The sequence below is a fragment of the Budorcas taxicolor genome, chromosome 3 (genome assembly GCF_023091745.1).
Source record: "Budorcas taxicolor isolate Tak-1 chromosome 3, Takin1.1, whole genome shotgun sequence".
Lineage (NCBI taxonomy): Eukaryota > Metazoa > Chordata > Mammalia > Artiodactyla > Bovidae > Budorcas > Budorcas taxicolor.
Window position 1 is genome coordinate 51566582 of NC_068912.1, and position 19439 is coordinate 51586020.

General features: G+C 40.0%; 1 protein-coding gene across 1 annotated transcript in view; it reads right to left on the reverse strand.

The window, feature by feature from the left end:
* BTBD8 (BTB domain containing 8) overlaps nucleotides 1-19439 on the reverse strand; it is a 93438-nt gene that overhangs the window by 39823 nt on the left and 34176 nt on the right. The window contains exon 5 of the mRNA XM_052637958.1: nucleotides 10696-10785. Coding sequence (XP_052493918.1) covers nucleotides 10696-10785 — 90 coding nt within the window. The remainder of the gene's footprint in view (nucleotides 1-10695; nucleotides 10786-19439) is intronic.

Genomic DNA, 19439 nt, shown 5'->3' on the forward strand with positions numbered 1-19439 from the left:
CTTGGCTTGCAGCATGCCTGTCTTTCACTATTTTCCAGGGCTTGCTCAAACTCATGTCCACTGAGTTGGTGATGCCATCCAACCATCTCCTCCTCCAACATCCCCTTCTCCTCCTGCCTTCAGTCTTTCCCAGCATCAGGATCTTTTCCAATGAGTTGGCTCTTCTCATCAGGTGACCAAAGTATTGGAGCTTCAGCATCAGTCCTTCCAATGAATATTCAGGATTGATTTCTTTTAGGATTGACTGGTTTGATCTCCTTGCAGTCCAAGGGACTCTCAAGAGTCTTCTCCAACACCATAGTTCAAAAGCATCAATTTTTGGTGCTCAGCTTTCTAGATGAGAGGTAAACTGATTTCTTTTCTCCTTTTTTCACTGCTGAACCAGCGGTTAGAGGTGGTGGGGGAGAAGCGTACTGCTATCCAGATTCAGACTTTCTCTCAAGTGGGCTGTCTTAGAGTAGACATAGCAAGCAAATCAACTTTAGCTTTTGCATAAAAGCATATTTTACTGCCTTATCAAAAATTAAGGAAATGTTTTCTAATTTCACCTGTTGATTCTTTTGTCTTATTGTGAGCAGGAAGAAAGTATACTATTTATTGGGCCCCCCTCAGAACTCCAACAGATAGCTAAGATGGATAGCAGATACCCTTCTTCCCATCACCTCTTTCCACAGATTCAGCAGAGAAGAAAGGAGAAAAGAAATCAAATTACCTCTCAACATCAAATTAACTCTCAGGTCAGAGTTAGTCCTGACCAATGTCCCATGGTTACTAGATAATTCAGTCTTCTTGGTACAGAGGAATAGAAGGTGGGACAAGATGCAAGGAGTCCTGTAACAGTGCTACGAACAAAACGGGAATAACAAAAAGAAGACTGAAGAATAATCTAGATGCCTCAGTCAGAGCTGGAGGTTCATCTTAATCCTCTCTCTCATTATATCCTATCACTTTATACCTTCAAGTGTTTTTGAATTCAGCCTCTGCTGTCTGTTGCTGTTGTTTAGTCACTAAGTCGTGTCTGACTCTCATGATCCATGGTCTGTACTCTGTCCATTGGATTTCCCAGGCAAGAACACTGGTGTGTGCTAAGTCACTTCAGTCATGTCTGACTCTTTGAGACCCTATGGACTGTAGGCTGCCAGGCTCCTCTGTCTAAGGGATCTTCTGGCAAGAATACTGGAGTGGATTGCCATGCCCTCCTCCAGGGGATCTTCCTGACCCAGGGTTGGCACCCAGGACTCCTGCAGCTCCTGCATTGCAGGCAGATTCTTAATCAATGAGCCACCTAAGAATACTGGAGTAGGTTGCTATTTCCTTCTACAGGGGATCTTCCAACCCAGGGATCAAACCCTTGTCTCCTGCATTGGCAGGCAGATTCTTTACCATTGAGCCACCAGGGAAGCCCTTTTGCTATATATTTCCCCCTTTTATTGCCCTGGTTTGGCCTCTCAGTTTCTTTCATCTGTACTATACTTCATCATAGTACTCTTGTGTGGGCTTCTTGACTGAAATTACCTCCTCACATCCCATTTCACACATTGCAATCAGAGTGACTTTGCTAAAATGTAAATCTGATACAGTCCCTGACTTCTAAAACCCTTTAGCTATTCTCCATAGGACCTAGGAAAAAAAGCCCAAATTCCTTAGCTTGGCATAGAATGTTCTTTATTATATGATCTCTGGTTCTCTCTCTAGCAGCTGTTCCAAGATAAGCAAACTACCATTTCCTATACCTGAACGACTTAGAGTTCCTTATACATCAGTTCCTTATCACATACTGTTCACTCTGCTTAAAATTCTCTCCCTCTCTATTTATTTCATCTTTTAGATACAAGACATGTGGCTCTTTACTTCTGATTATTTCCTTAACATTCCCAAGGGGGAAAAAAGGGAAATCACTGAATATTAAACATAAATAATAACTAACATTTATTGAGCGTTTATTACGATTTAGTCACTGAGCTAATAAGCATTTTCAATGCAATTAGCTCATTTAATCATAACAACTCAATGGGAGGTTATTATTATTAGTCTCATAAATGAAAAAACTGAAATTAAGTAACTTGCCCATGGAGGTGGGTGCTGGGAAAAAATAAATTGCCCAAAGTCAAATGGCTAGTGATGCACTGGAATTTGCAATTTAAATCCATACTCCAATGCCTGGGCTCTTAAGCAGTATAGTACACACACACACACACACACACACACACACACACACACACTTCCATTATCGCATTTATCAAACTAACTTATAATATCTTTGTTTACATATTTGTTTCTCCTTCTAAACTGAATTCTGTGCAGGCAGGATTTGTGTCTTATTTACCATTGCATCTCTAGTAGAAGCACAATGTCAGCATTGATTCAGTATCCCCAGGATCAAAATTTCCTTTCCCTGCATAATACTGGAGCTCTGCATGGAACCAGGCTGGAGACAGTGCTGATAAGACATTCACAGTTTGTTAGGCACAGTATCTAATGTCTGCTAAAGGGAGACAAGGAGAAAGGCAAGAAGAAAAGAAAGGGAGTTCCACAGGGTAGGACTCAGAAAGGTGTTTGCTTTGATTCTATGGCCTTAAATAATATATGCTGAATAAATGTTTAATGAATATTTAATGAATGGCTTATTAGGGTAGTTACAAGCATCTCCCAAACCTTCAGAAGGAATATTGAGTTGAAAACATAGAAATATTTTTAAATTTACTTAATATATATTTACTGGCTTCTACAATGGTTTCTACTGGTTTCTGCTGATTCAAAACTCCACATCTCTTCTTTAATACTTTGAAAAAAGTCAAATCTCTAAATATACTCATTTATATACATGGATATGACAAGAGTTGATCTGAGTATAATTATGCTATATTATCTGTAGTTTGTTCATATAAAACAATAGCATAATAGTTACATTCCATGCACTTTTCCTTGAAATTTCAAGAGCCATTCTTATTAGTGATAATGAGGGTTGAATATTTATGTTATAAGAATAGTTTCTTCTAAGACTTGACATATTTAAGCAAAGGAAAAAATGATTAGGTAGGAATAAAACTTTATTAAAATAAACAGCAAAATTTGGACATTTGAGCTTATATATCAATATATATGATAGCTATAAAAACAGCAAGAAACTGTTTTCCTGCTGTCTTAACAGCTGTTTTATTAAACTGCAGCCTCATTATTGTAAGTCATCTGTATTTTTATGAAAAGTGTTTATAAAGACATGATCAAATGACTCACCAAAAAAAAAAAAAATTACTGCAATAACCCACAGTTTAAATAAATGGAAAGATTTAAAGCACTATTCCCATTTAAATGTAATCAGAACAAAATCCTATAGGAGATGAAAATATTACATACACTCAACAGTTAGAAAAAATAAAAGACCATGAGAGGACAGCACCAGGCTCAGAGATAACATGTACCCAGTCTGAAATCTCTGTGCTATATACGTACTTCCTAAAGTTTCAAGTTTCTACATATGTGGGCTAACGTAACATAGGGCCTCATTAACTCATTCATCATTCATTTACATTCAATATTTACTGAATGATAGGCGCTATTCTGGACCTTACATTCTACAGAGGGGACATGGACAATAAATATGTCAACAAATGTGTGTGCTTAGTCACTCAAGAGTCAAGTTGGACTCTTTGTGACCCTATGGACTGTAGCCCACCAAGCTCCTCTGTCCATGGAATTCTCCAGGTAAGAATATTGGAATGGGTTGCCATGCTCTCCTCCAGGGGATCTTCCCAACCCAGGGGCCGAACCCAGGTCTCATGCATTGCAGGCAGATTCTTTATTGTTTGAGCCACCAGGGAAGCCCATGTCAACAAATATACGAAGATAATTTTAACAGTGAAAAGTGAAGACAATCTGACAGAATAACACAGAAAAGAGTTACTGGAGAGTTGGGCTGTAGCTCCTTTAGGTGGGGAAGTCTGGGAGACTCTTCTGGGTCAGATCATACAGGTTCTTATAGCTTATGATTTGGGTTTCATTCTAATTGTGATGAGAAGGCATTGAAGAATTTTGACCAGAAGAGAAATATGACCTGACTTACATTTGAAAAGGTCATCCTGAAGGTTCAGAGCAAGCCAGGAGTCTCTGAAGGGAGATGAAAAAATCCAAATTTATATTCTAAAGTCTCAAGCCAACACCGGAAGACTTCTGTTTACATAAAATAGAAACACATGGTGTTTCTTTATGGAAATATTGGCTGTCCAATTTCCAGTACTGGATGTGGAAAACGTCCCCTTGCCACCAGGGGAACTTCCTTTCAGCTTTATCCTCCCACCTTCCAACTCTGGGACATGGGTAGAACTAGGATTAAACGTGTGTGCTCAGTTGGTCAGTCGTGTCCCACTCTTTGTGGCCTATAGCCCACCAGGTTCCATGGGATTCCAGGCAAGAATACTGGAGCCAGTTGCCATTTCCTTCTCCAGAGGATCTTCCTGATGCAGGGATCGAAGCCATGTCTCTGGCATCTCCTGCATTGACAGGCAGATTCTTTACCATTACGCCACCTGGGAAGCCATAAAACTAGGATAATGGGATTCAGTGCACTATTCCTACCTTAATTTATTGAAGGCTGTCTCATGTTAAAATGTCACATGCATTACATCTTTGAGCTACCAACTCAAAAAAGAACCCAGAAACAATTGGTTCTTTTCCGTAAGGGCAGACAAGATTTCAGTTTTAATCTATTGCAGAAAACATCCTACAGATATGCAACAGGGGCACAGTTCCAAAAGAGGTTACTGACCAAGCAAAGCAGGTGTTGCTGTCCTAGTCCTGGAAATGGCCCTCACTTGAACCCTTTACTCTCTAGAAAAATGAAGACAACATCATTTAGGGAAAGAAAAAAGGTAAATAATAATCAGCATTACAGACTATACACCAAACACTATGCCAAGTTTCTCCTTTCAACAACCTCAGGGAAGGTAAGCAATGTCCCAAAGTCATGTTACAGTTTGGGCCTGGATGTAGGACTTCCTTAAAGGACACCAGAGTCCATGATCTTTTTACTATACCACACTACCCCTTGAAACATCTACTAAGGTTTACAAGTTAATGTGAAAAGGCAATTTGTTTTAGACAGCTTTATACACCATGATATACTAATAACATTTTAGGTGGTGATTTGACACAGTCAATTTCATATGTAATACAAGAGGGGATTAGATCTGACAGAGTGCCTGAAGGGGATGGAGGTTCATAACACTGTATAGGAGGCGGTGATCAAAACCACCCCCAAGAAAAGGAAATGCAAATAGGCAAAATGGTTGTCTGTGGAGAAGGAAATGGCAACGCACTCCAGTATTATTGCCTAGAGAATCCTGTGGACAGAGGAGCCTGGTGGGCTGTTGTCTATGGGGTCACACAGAGTCAGACACGACTGAAGTGACTTAGCAGCAGCAGCAGCAGCAGCAGCAGAGGAGGCCTTATAAATAGGTGAGAAAAGAAGAGAAGTGAAAGGCAAGGGAAAAAAGGAAAGATATACCCATCTGAATGCAGAGTTCCAGAAAATAGCAAGGCGATAAGAAAGTCTTTTTAAGTGAACAATGCAAAGAAATAGAGGAAAACAGTAGAATGGGAAAGAGTAGAGATCTCTTGAAGAAAATCAGTAATACCAAGGAAACATTTCATGCAAAGATGGGCACAATGAAGGATAGAAATGGTATGGACCTAACAGAAGCAGAAGATATTAAGGAGAGGTGGCAAGAATTCACAGAGGAACTGTACAAAAAAGATCTTCATGACCCAGATATGCACAATTGTGTGATCACTCTCCTAGAGCCACACATCCTGGAAAGGGAAGTCAAGTGGGCCTTAGGAAGCATCATTATGAACAAAGCTAGTGGAGGTGATGGAATTCCAGCTGAGCTATTTCAAATTCTAAAAGATGATGCTGTGAAAGGGCTGCACTCAATACGCCAGCAAATTTGGAAAACTCAGCAGTGGCCACAGGACTGGAAAAGGTCAGTTTTCATTCCAATCCCAAAGAAGGGCAATGCCAAAGAATGTTCAGACCACCACACAATTGGCATTCATCTCACATGCTAGCAAAGTAATGCTCAAAATCTTTCGAGCTAGGCTTCAACAGTATGTGAACTGTGAACTTTCAGATGTACAAGCTGGATTTAGAAAAGGCAGAGGAATCAGAGATCAAATTGCCAAAATCCAATGGATCATAGGAAAAGCTAAAGAATTCCAGAAAAACATCTACTTCTTCTTCACTGACTACGTTAAAGCTTTTGACTGTATAGATCACAACAAACTGTGGAAAATTCTTCAAGAGACAGGAATACCAGACCACCTGACCTGCCCCCTGCGAAACCTGTATGTAGGTCAAGAAGTAACAGAACCGGACATGGAACAACAGACTGGTTCCAAATGGAGAAAGGAGTACGTCAAGGCTGTATGTTGTCACCCTGCTTATTTAACTTATATGCAGAGTACATCATGTGAAATGTTGGGCTGGGTGAAGCACAAGCTGGAATCAAGATTTCTGGGAGAAATATCAATAACCTCAGATATGCAGATGAAACCACCTTTGTGGCAGAGAGTTGAAGAGGAACTAAAGAGCCTTTGGATGAAGGTGAAAGAGGAGAGTGAAAAAGCTGGTGTAAAACTCAACATTCAAAAAACTAAGATCATGGCATGTGGTCCCATCACTCCATGGCAAATATACGGGGAAAAAATGGAAATAGTGACAGACTTTATTTTCTTGGGCTCCAAAATCACTGCAAATGGTGACTGCAGCCATGAAATTAAAAGATGCTTGCTTCTTGAAAGAAGTTATGAACAACCTCGATAGCATATTAAAAAGCAGAGACATTACTTTGCTAACAAAGGTTTGTAGAGTCAAAGTTCTCAGATGTGAGAGCTGGACAATAAAAAAGGCTGATAGCCAAAGAATTGATGCTTTTGAACTGTGGTGTTGGAGAAGATTCTTGACAGTCCCTTGGACAGCCAGGAGATCAAACCAGTCAGTCCTAAAGAAAATCAAGCCTGAATGTTCACTGGAAGGACTGATGCTGAAGCTGAAGCGCCAATACTTTGGCTGCCTGAAATAAAAAATGCTGCTTTATTTTTATTTATTTAAGAGCTGACTCACTGGAGAAAAGGCTTATGCTGGGACAGACTGAAGGTAGAAGGGGATGACAGAGGATGAGATGGTTGGATGGCATCACCGACTCAACGGACATGAGTTTGAGCAAACTCCGGGAGAGGGCAAAGGACAGGGAAGTCTGTCATGCTGCAGTCCATGGGGTCACAGAGAGTCAGACATGACTGAGTGACTGAACAAGGACAAGAGGGGAAAGCAAAACATATTGTGTGATGATAATAATAATAAAAGATGTAGATAAAACCCAGAATCTGTTAGGAAATCCTCCTTTTGTTTTGGCATTAGAAAGCCTTGTTATATCAAGCAAGATGAAAGAGTCAAAAAGAAATGTATCTTCATTTCTGATGTGCTGGTATTAGAAGTGGGCCTCCCTGTTGGCTCAGTGGTAAATAATCTGCCTGCAATGCAGGAGACATGGGTTCAATTCATGGGTTGGGAAGATCGACTGGAGAAGGAAATAGCAACCCACTCCAGGATTCTTGCCTGGGAAATCCCACTGACAGAGAAGCCTGGCAGGCTACAGTCCATGGGGCTGCAAAAAGTTGGACACAGGTTAGCAACTAAACAACAACAACGGCATTAGAAATAAATGAGCTAATTAGGAATAAGCCTCCAATGACAAAACAGCAGCTCTGTGTAAGATGAGCCAGTAAGGAGTAGACCCTAGCTTACAACAGAAGTAAAGGGAACATACTGTAAGAGGGGAGAGCCTTATGATCACTGGCACTGCTACAACGTACAGTCTATTTATTTGTAATGACAGTTTGAAACAAATTTGGCTACTTCTATTTGGTTTTCCCTTGAACAAACCACTAAAGTTGGTCAGCAGCAGTTGAGCCGTATTATAAGAGGAGATATTTATCCATTACCTCCATCATAATAGAAGATGGAAAATTACAGGTAGTGGAACAGACCAACAGTTAGGCTACTACTTCTTTATCTATTAACCTGTATTAAACAGACTCCACCTTTAAAAGCCTGTGTTTTGAAAAGTTTAATCTGATCACTCAGGAGTATTGATTAAAGATTGCCTTTATCCCCATAGCTAAATACAGAGGTTGCTTTGAGTGATAAAGAACAGATAATAGTAGAGAGGCTCTGGTAGAAGATGTGCCCATATCCCAACCCCATGCCATGTATTCCCTAAGGAACTACTAGGAACTTTCCGTTCCTATGGAAAAATCACTGATTTAAACAGTGGAAAAGAGCAGTCTGAATTAGTTCAAGAACACATACTAATGGAAACTTATAATTTCTTCAGTGACTACAGGACATGTAACTTATATTTAGCATAGCACTTATTTGCCAGGGAACCCCTGGAAGAGATTTAATTTATCTGATCTTGTTCTTCTCATCTGTAATCTGTGAATACACCAGCTCTCTCAAAGACTGAATCTAAAAATTATAGAACATAGTAACTGTGGAAGTAACAGGGAAAATATATGATGTTATTGTAAGGTATTATCACTGCTAAGGACAGAATCTATTTGGAAAGAGGAACAAAGGTGTATACAATTGGTATCAGATAGTAAAAACACTGTCACTAAACCTATAAGCAACTAAGACTTCTTCTAGGAAATTAGACAAGTGTTTTCTGTAAATTACTTTCCCCTGCTGTCAAATAAGGTCCAATAATCATACACTTCTTTTGACGTTTATCTCACTACACAGAATCACATGGTTACCTCTCCATTTAAATTTTTAGTGACTTCACCTCTAATAAGAGTAGATAGTTTTTATAAAAGATATCTAAAACATCTGAAACACAATCCCTGGACACATTTCCAAAATTACACTAGAAGGATGATTATCCCTAGAATTGACACACTTACAGAAATTCTGGCTTCTGCCAGCATTATGTCTCTTCCAATATTCAGCAGGTATTTTAAATTCACCATAAAGGAAGAGATCTTATTGGCAGGAAACATATTTTTCAGGCTGTTTTTCAACAGTGATGATAAAAAGTTCACTGACTCAACTACACATTCTTTTTACCCATAGGCTAATAAACTATTTGCTTGGCATATAAAATCTTCCATAATCAAGAACTACCTGGTGGTTGCCAGATCAAAACAGTAGGTGATATAACTAAAATGTAACTCTAGAAATCCTGGTATGAAAGTAAAGAGGTTTAGGTTCTTCTGCATATGTCTCATTTCTATTAAATAAAAGAAACATGAAAAGAGATAAAAACATATAAACATTATTAAAAATAATGTTTTAATTTTCCATTTTTCAATAGAGTGAGAAATTACAAATGAGAGGCATTTGGGGATTGATTTTAGTTGGTAAGGAAACCAGACAGCTGTAACCAACAAGGCTCAAGATTATAGACTATTGTGAAAAACAGTGAGAGTTTATCAATATTTTTCACACATCCACTATTATGGAATCATCACTACCACCATTCTACATCCAAGCTTCTAGCCAAAACTGACCCAGTTGAGGAAGCATCTGCAGTGAGAATGATGAAAGCTGGGAATTCTCCCTCAGAACTCCCAGGCAGTTTTCCTACTGAGAAAGCCCACCCCACTACTGTACACTCTAGATTCTCACAGAGATCATCTGTGACCAAAAAATACTCCATTTCACCATGTAAGGAAGTAGTTCATCTCTTAATAACTGTCTCAGCAGTTGATATAAACTGCCCCAATTGTGTAGATTCACCAATGCACTATCATAGGTCACTGAAATCCACACCTATCCAAATTATTCTTTCACAAAGAAACTACCTATTACAGACTGAAAATCTGTGATCCCCCATACACCTAAATTCACATATTGGAGCCCTAACCCCCATTTACCTATATGGAAATAGGGCTTCTAAGGAAATGTGCGTGTGTGTGTTAGTCGCTCAGTTGTGTCCAGTTCTTCACAATACAAGGACCATGGCCCACCAGGCTCCTCTGTCCGTGGGATTTCACAGGCAAGAATACCGGAGTGGGTAGCCACTCCCTTCTCCAGGGGATCTTCCAGATCCAGGGATCGAACCCAGTCTACTGCATAGCAGGCAGACTCTTTACCATCTGAGCCACCAGGGAAGCTCTCTAAGGAAATAATGAAGGTTAAATGCGGTAATAAGGGTAGGGCCTAGCTGATCTGATAGGATTTGTGTCCTTATAAAAAACACCAGAGAGTGAGTTCTGTCCCTCCACCTTCGTTTCCCCTCTCTGGTCCCCCAGCCCCATGCACTAAAAAAAGGGTCACTGGAGCATACAGCAGAAAGTGCCTATCCACATTCAAAGGCCCTAAGGTAAGAGGTCTCAACAGGCACCAACCTTGCTGGTTGGTCCCTTATAGAACTGTGAGAAAACAAATTTCTGTTGCTTAAAGCAACCAGTTTGTGGTATTTTGTTATGGATGTCTGAGAAGAGTAACACATTATCTCTATCACTAAATGCTCCCAACTTCCTCTCATTTTCAGAACGTGTACTTGCTGAATTCCATCACGTGAGAAACATTTCATTGAACAGATAGGGAAATCAGATTCATAAAAAGCGCTCTGTATGAAGTATTATTTGCAATCATTTGCAGTCAAGCTTCCTTGTAAAAATTATGCTTACCTTTGAAGAGTAATGTACTCCTGGGAGCTTTCAGCCCAACAGCCACTCAGCATTGCAGCAAAATAACTAGATCTGGCACTTAAAATGGCTCTAAAGGAAGAGGGGGAGAAAACACAGACAAACATTTGTGCACAATTGCAAAATATAATTTTTTATGAAATTTTTCATCTTTACCTCTTAAAACATTATAACAATTTACCTGTCATTTGTATTCACCGGTAGATTTTAATAATAGAAATTATAAGCCTAAATTTATACCAAAGTATTTTAATTGCTTCCTTTGAACATTAATTCCAGTGTTTTTTTTTTTCATCTTTTTAATTTTTTCTCTCTCTTTCTTTTTGGCTGCACCATGTGGCTGGCAGAAGCTCATTTCCCTGACCAGGGACTGAAACTGGGCCATAGCAGTGAAGGCCCAGAATCCTAACAACTAGGCCACCAGGGAAATCCCATTTAATTTTTTCTCTTGAAAACTCTTAAATTTTAATAACAATTTTCATGAGTGAGAGAATAACAGGTCATTTATAAATGGAGAAATAAAGACCAAATGATGTTAAGACCTTGTGGAAATATCAATAAGAGACTAGAACTCTAAAAGTCCTGAGTAGCAGTTCAAAACTCAACATAATTATGCTCATGGATACCTTTCTCTTAAATTCGAAAAATTATAGGAAAAATATTTTGTTTTGAATGTCCATTCTATCTCCTCAGATAGAATGTTAATTCATCCATTATTTAACTCAACAAATACCTACTGACTTCTGTGCTAGGCACTAGTCTAGGGACTATAACAGTAAATTAGATACAACAAAAATGTGAATATTCTAGCAGGGGCTGGGATGGAAGAGGGGAAGGGGAGAAGAAGAATAAAAAGACATTTCTGGCAATGGCTTACTAGGTTGTCTCAGACTAATCCTCCTGCTGAATAGCTTGGAAGATAAGGGGGAAAAAATATACGCGCGCGCGCGCACACACACACACACACACATCTGAAAGCAAAAGTAAGGTTGAGAAGCTAAGAAGCTGAATCTAGATTGCTTCTGGCAATCTTTACAGGCTTGGAGGCACACAAATTGGAATTTGGGATTCAGCAAAGAGGAGAGACATCACTTTGATGACAAAGGTTCATACAGTCAAAGCTATGATTTTCCCAGTAGTCATGTACAGATGTGAGAGCTGGACCATAAAGAAGGCTGACTGCTGAAGAATTGATGCTTTCAAACTGTGGTATTGGAGAAGACACTTGAGAGTCCCTTGGACTGCAAGAAGATCAAACCAGTCACTCCTAAAGGAAATCAATCCTGACTATTCATTGGAAGGACTGATGCTGAAGCTGAAGCTCTAATACTCCGGCCGCCTGAGGTGAAGAGCTGACTCACGGGCAGACTCTGATGCTGGGAAAGACTGAGAGCAGGAGAAGAAGGGGGCAACGGAGGATGAGATGATTTGATGGCATCACCAGCACAATGGACATGAGTCTGAGCAAACTCTGGGAGATAGTAGAGGACAGAGGAGACTGGCATGCTGCAGTCCATGGGTTCACAAAGAGTCAGACAGGACCTAGTGACAGAAAAACAGCAACAAAAAAGAGGAGAGACTTCGGTGGATGTCCCAGAACTTCAGTTGGACTCTGAAGGACTACACCTTTGAAAGAAGAATGAACAGGAAATAGACAAGCCTTTTTTAGAACTGAAGTCCAGCTTTGAATGAGCTCAATCCTTGGCTGGATTAAAGTAATCTACACCTAGCCTAAACACAGTGTGTCAGCTGCTCAGTCGTATCCGACTCTTTGTGACCCTAGGGACTGTAGCCCACCAGGTTCCTCTGTCCATGGAATTTTCCAGGCGAGAATAGAGCAGGTTGCCATTTCCTACTCCAGGGGATCTTCTGATCCAGCGATTGAATCCGTGTCTCATGTCTCCTGCATTTGCAGGTGGATTCTGTACTACTAGCCACCAGGGAAGCTCACAATGTAGTATTACTCAGCAATAAAAACTGAATGAAATATGATATACATAATATCCAAGGATGAGGTTCCAAAAGATTTTCCTGAGCAAAAGAAGTTCAATAATATGTCTGAGATCATTTATATGAAATTCTAGGACAGGTAAAATAAACTGTAATTTAGAAAACACAACAATCAGAAAATAAAAGAAGGCCAATTAAAAATGGGCAAACAATATGAAGAGAAAACTCACCAAAGAAATACAGATGGAAAATAAGCACATGAAACTCAGTTTTTGCCTGAGGATAGAGAGAGGGAGGGCTTCCCTGCTGGCTGATTGGTAAAGAATCCGCCTGCCAATGCAGGAGACATGGGTTCAATCCCTGGGTCGGGAAGATCCCCTGGAGAAGGAACTGGCAGCCCACTCCAGTATTCTTGCCTGGAGAATCCCATGGACAGAGGAGCCTGGTGGGCAATGAGGTCCCAAAAGAGTCAGACACAACTTAGCAACTAAATAACAACAACAGAGAGAAGGATGGTACTAATGGCAAATGGACACAGCAGAGTTTTTGAGGTAATAAAAATTCTCTATATCTTGATTGTGGTGGGAGTTACACCGGTTTATATATTTGTCAAAACACATCAGATTAGACTCTCAGTTGTGTGCATTTGATTGTATATGAATTCTTTTTTGAGTTCATTTTTTTAAATAGAGGATAATTACCTTACAACATTGTGATGTTATTTAGTCGCTCAGTTGTGTCTGATTCTTTGGGATCCCATGGACTGCAGCATGCCAGTCCTCTCTGTCCCTCACCATCTCCCAAAGTTTGCCCAAGTTTGTGTCCATTGCATTGGTGATGCCATTCAGCCATCTCATCCTTTGATGTTCTCTTCTCCTTCTGCCCTCAATCCTTCCCAGCAACAGGACTTTTCCAGTGAGTCAGTTATTCGCATCAGACAACCAAAAAACTGGAGCTTCAGCTTCAGCATCAGTCCTTCCAAGGAGTATTCAGGGTTGATCTCTCTTAAGATTGACTGGTTTGATCTCCTTGCTGTCTAAGGGATTTTCAGGAGTCTTCTCTAGCACCACAGTTTTTGAAGGCATCAATTCTTCAGTGCTCCAGCTTCTTTACAGTCCAGCTCTCACAACCGTACATGACCACTGCGAAGACCATAGACTTGACTATACGGACTTTTGTTGGCAGAGTAATGTCTCTGCTTTACAACACACTGTCTATGTTTGTCATAGCTTTCCTGCCAAGGAGCAAATGTCTTTTGATTTCATGGCTGCAGTCACCATCTGCAGTAATTTTAGAGCCCAAGAAGAGGAAATCTGTTACTATTTCTACCTTCTCCCCCTCTATTTGCCATGAAGTAATGAGGCCGGATGCCATGATCTTAGTTTTTTTTAATATTTAGTTTTAAGATGGCTCTTTCGCTCTTCTCCTTCACCCTCATCAAGAGGCTCTTTAGTTCATCTTTGCTTTCTGCCATTAGAGTGGTATCATCCACATATCTGAGGTTGTTAATGTTTCTCCCACCCATCTTGATTCCAGCTTGTAATTCATCCAGCCCGGTATTTCTCATGATGTGCTCAGCATATGGATTAAACGGTGACAGCAGACAGCCCTGTCGTATTACTTTCTCAATCTTGAACCAATTAGTTGTTCCATACAGAGTTCAATATTGTGATGGTTTTTGCCATGTATCAACATGAATCGATACTAGGTATACATATGCCCTCTCCCTCTTCAGCCTCCCTCCCACCTCCCTCCCCTTCCCACTCCTTTAGGTTGTCACAGAGTATAAAGATTAAAGGCAGGAGGAGAAGGGGGCAACAGAGGATGAGATGGAGACATCGACATTCTTCTCAGTAATTAATAGGACAAGTACACAAAAAAATCAGTTAAATGGAAGACTTGAACTAAATGCTGCATGCTAGCCATTTCCATTTAAGTAAGACGAAGAACGACTGAGGCTTAAACAATTACACTGTTCTTAAGATAGAAACTTATGAAAGCATTCCTATTTAATTGGATTCAAGCCTCAGTTTTTTAAAAAAATATGTTGTAGATACGTGTGTTAAAAATTTTAGCAGATTTTTTATTTTCCAACACACCAAAAACTATTTTCTCCTTTTGACTAAATGTAATCTCAACTGACAAGGCTGCTTCTGGCTCTCTCTGTAGAGGTGCCCTAATTTCCCCCTTCCTCTTGCTTTATAGTACATTGCTATTCAATACTTCTTGATGTTAGCTCAACCAGATTCACTACTCCAGGCATAATAATGGCCTGGATTACTCAGAGAAACTCTAAATATAGAATTTTTCACTAGGACTATTTTTTAAGTACTCCTGCTCCAAGAAAAAAAAAAAAAAAAATATATATATATATATATATTTTTTTTTCTATCAGTTCCACATAACTGAATAAGGGTTAAATCCACGTCAGTGAATCCAAACTTTCTGGAGCTGTCACCTTCACCCATGCTGCTAAGTCGCTTCAGTCGTGTCCGACTCTGTGCGACCCCATAGACGGCAGCCCACCAGACTCCCCTGTCCCTGGGATTCTCCAGGCAAGAACACTGGAGTGGGGTGCCATTTCCTTCTCCAATGCATGAAAGTGGAACGTGAAGTTGCTCAGTTGTGTCTGACTCTTCGCGTTCCCATGGACTGCAGCCTACCAGGCTCCTCTGTCCATGGGATTTTCCAGGCAAGAGTACTGGAGTGGGGTGCCATCACCTTCTCTAGTCACTATCACCCATGACACTCTGCAAATATTTTAGAGAATGTAAACTTTAAAAATGGTAAGTCAGCTTTCTCTTGAGACATTCATCTTAACATACACCGACTACAGCTTTCATAGGATTACCTAAGTTTTAAAAGTGAGTTGTAAAAATAGAGTGGATGCCTTGGTATCTAGTACAGTGAAGACTGATAGTTGTCTGATTAATCAAAAAATTAGGAGAGAATTTTAAAAATGATTTGTCTATATCATAATCATTTTATTCTAACTTAGAATAAGAGTATGCATTTATTCACAAATCTTTGACCATAAAGCCAATCTTTTTTTTTTTTTTTAATGTGAATTCGCTGATTGGAGCCTCTTATGTCTTGCAAAAACTACACCTATACACCTTGTCTATGATTTCTAATTCAAACTTCTCTAAAATGAAGAAAGAAATTTAAATCTTTTATGAAGCAATCTGAAGTATAGAGTCATTTAAGATTTTCATAATTTCCCCTCAAGTTTTTGTATTGTTTCATCTAAACTGAATTCAATAACAATTTTTTAAATGCCTCTCCCTTATTAAGCTTTCTAAAACATTCACTTCAGTTTTCACTGGAACAACAATTCTTTTATATTTCGTGTATCATTGGTTTATATGATACATCATTAAGTCATGCTATCAAAATAAGAAATTCAAATGGCATCAAACAGGTTTGGGAATAAACCCAAGTGACTCAAGAGACACAAACTCAATGATAGGAATGGAAATGTTACAGATATACTGGAGAATGGCATCCTAGTCTTGAGAGTTCTGCCTACCATGTCAGCATGTTCTGCAGAGACCATGTGAAGAGCAGGTTTAGTCATGTTCAGTTAAGGAGCTTCTACTCTAGGTGACTTCTTTTCTTTTAGGCATCCATTCTCTTTGGCTTTGGTTCCCCACTGCAGCCTCTCTCAAAGGCCCATGGTACTAAAGAATCTCACCTCTTTTCTATCTATTGTTCCCACATCTAATTTATTATTTTAAACCTTTTAAGAGGATAGGGTTGATCATTTATCATTAATAAAGTAGTTAATACTGAGAGATTCGTAACCCACTTTACTGCATGATAATCTGTAATTTTATTATAATTATTTCATTAACGCTCCCTGGCAATCCTAGTAAGCGAGGAAACAGCAAACTTTTTCTGCAAAGGGCCAGATAGTAAATAAGAATATAAGTATATTAGGTTTTTCAGGTCCCTGTTGCATATTATTCTTTAGGTTGGGCCACAGTTTGCCAACCTCCACTGTAAGATAAGGTAGAACAGACAACAAAATGCCTGCCTCCCAGACAGCTAATACATACTTTTAGCAACTAATGTTTACTGAATGCTTCAATGTGCCACAGTACCATGCTAAGTACTTTATGTACATTACCTGATTCAATCCTCACAGCCATCCTATGCTATAATTACTATCATTATTTCTTTTACAGATGAAGAATTTGAGACTTGGAGATATTAAGTAACTTCTCAACAATTACTAAATGGTGCAACCAGAATCAAAACTCAGAAAGATTAACTTCTTTAAAGTTTTCAGCTCAAGAATATGGCCTTCCTTGTGGCTTAGTGGTAAAGAATCCACCTGCCAATGCAGGGGACTCATGTTCGATCCCTGGGTCGGGAAGATCCCTTGGGGAAAGAAAAGGCAAACCAGCCCAGCATTTTTGCCTGGGAAATTCCAAGGACAGAGGACCCTGGTGGGCTACAATCCATGGGGTTGCAAAAGAGTCAGACACAACTTAGTGACTAAACAACAACTCAGGATTATATAGCTAATTAGTCAGACTAGGCTTCCAAGTGGTGCTAGTAGTAAAGAACCCACCTGCCAATGCAGAAAACATAAAGAGATGAGGGTTCAGTCCCTGCGTTAGGAAGATCCCCTGGAAGAGGCAATGGCAACCCACTCCAATATTCTTGCCTGGAGAATCCGCTGGACAGAGGAGCCCAGTGGGTAACAGCCCACAGGGTCGCAAAGAGTCAGACAGGATTGAAGCAACTTAGCATGCACACACAGGTCTATAATAGTTAATATTGCATAGACTAAGGATCCTAAAAGATGATGCTGTTAAACTGTTGCACTCAATATGTCAGCAAATCAGAAAAACTCAGCAGTAGCCACAGGACTGGAAAAGGTCAGTTTTCATTCCAATCCCAAAGAAGGGCAATGACAAAGAATGTTCAAACTACACATGATTGCACTCATCTCATATACCAGCAAAGTAATGCTCAAAATTCTCCAAGCCAGGTTTCAACAGTATGTGAATTGTGAACTTCCAGATGTTCAAGATGGATTTAGAAAAGGCAGAGGACCCAGAGATCAAATTGCCAACATCTGCTGGATCATCAAAAAAACAAGAGTTCCAGAAAAACATCTACTTCTGCTTTATTGATTACACCAAAGCCTTTGACTGTGTGGATCACAACAAACTGTGGAAAATTCTACAAGAGATGGAAATACCAGACCACCTGACCTGCCTCCTGAGAAATCTGTATGCAGGTCAAGAAGCAACAGTTAGAACTGGACATGAAACAACAGACTGATTCCAAATCAAGAAAGGAGTATGTCAAGGCTGTATATTGTCTCCCAGCTTATTTAACTTACATGCAGAGTACATCATGCGAAATGCCAGGCTGGATGAAGCACAAGCTAGAATCAAGATTGCCAGGAGAAATATCAATAACTTCAGATATGCAGATGACACCACCCTTATGGCAGAAAGTGAAGAGGAACTAAAGAGCCTCTTGATGAAAGTGAAAGAGGAGAGTGAAAAAGTTGGCTTAAAACTCAACATTCAAAAACCTAAGATCATGGCATCCGGTCCCATCATTTCATGGCAAATAGATGGAGAAACAATGGAAACAGTGACAGACTTTATTTTCTTGGGCTCCAAAATCACTGCAGATAGTGACTGCAGCCATGAAATAAAAAGACGCTTGCTCCTTGGAAGAAAAGCTATGACCAATCTTATTAAAAAGCAGAGACACTACTTTGCCAACAAAGGTCCATCTAGTCAAAGCTATGTATGAATGTGAGAGTTGGACTGTGAAGAAAACTGAGCGCTGAAGAATTGATGCTTTTGAACTGTGGTGTTGGAGAAGACTCTTGAGTCCCTTGGACTACAAGGAGATCAGACTAATCAATCCTAAAGGAAATCAGTCTTGAATATTCATTGGAAGGACTGATGTTGAAGCTGAAACTCCAATACTTTAGTCACCGGATGTGAAGAACTGACTCACTGGAAAAGACCCTGATGCTGGGAAAGATTGAAGGCAGGAGGAGGAGATGACAGCGATTGAGATGGTTGGATGGCACCACTGACTCAATGGACATGAACTTGAGCAAACTCTGGGAGTTATGATGGGCAGAGAAGCCTGGCATGCTATAGTCCACGGGGTTGCAAAAAGTCAAACACAACTGAGCAACTCTAGTGTCCTGAACTGACTGAAGGACACTGATCTCCTAACTCAGTGCTGACTTATTAAATTGTAGTTTCAGACAATCTGCATTAAAAAATAAAAATAATAATTTTATTTATTTTTGGCTGTCCTTAGGTCTTAATTGCTGCGCAGGCTTTTTTCTAGTTGTGGTGAGCAGGCTACTCTCTAGTTGCAGTGTGCTGGCTTCTCACTGCGGTGGCTTCTCCTGTGGAACACGGGCTCTCGGACACAGGGACTTCCGTAGTTGTGGCACACGGGCTCAGTAGTTGCCGCTCCAGGCTCCAGAGCACAAGCTCAACAACTGTGGTGTATGGGCTCAGCTGCTCCATGGCCTGTGGGATCTTCCTGGACCAAGGATCGAACCCGTGTCCCCTGCATTGGCAGGTGGACCCTTCAACACTGACCCAGCAGAGAAGCCTTAGAGAATCTACATTTTAAAGGGAGATTCGACAGCATCTTAACCCCACCAATGAAAGTCTGATGGTACAATATCAGGCACTGAAGAAAAAAATAAAAAAGGTATGTGGAAGGGATATAGGATCTTAAGTGTTAGAAAGCTAAAATTAGGAATCACTGCCCTGCTT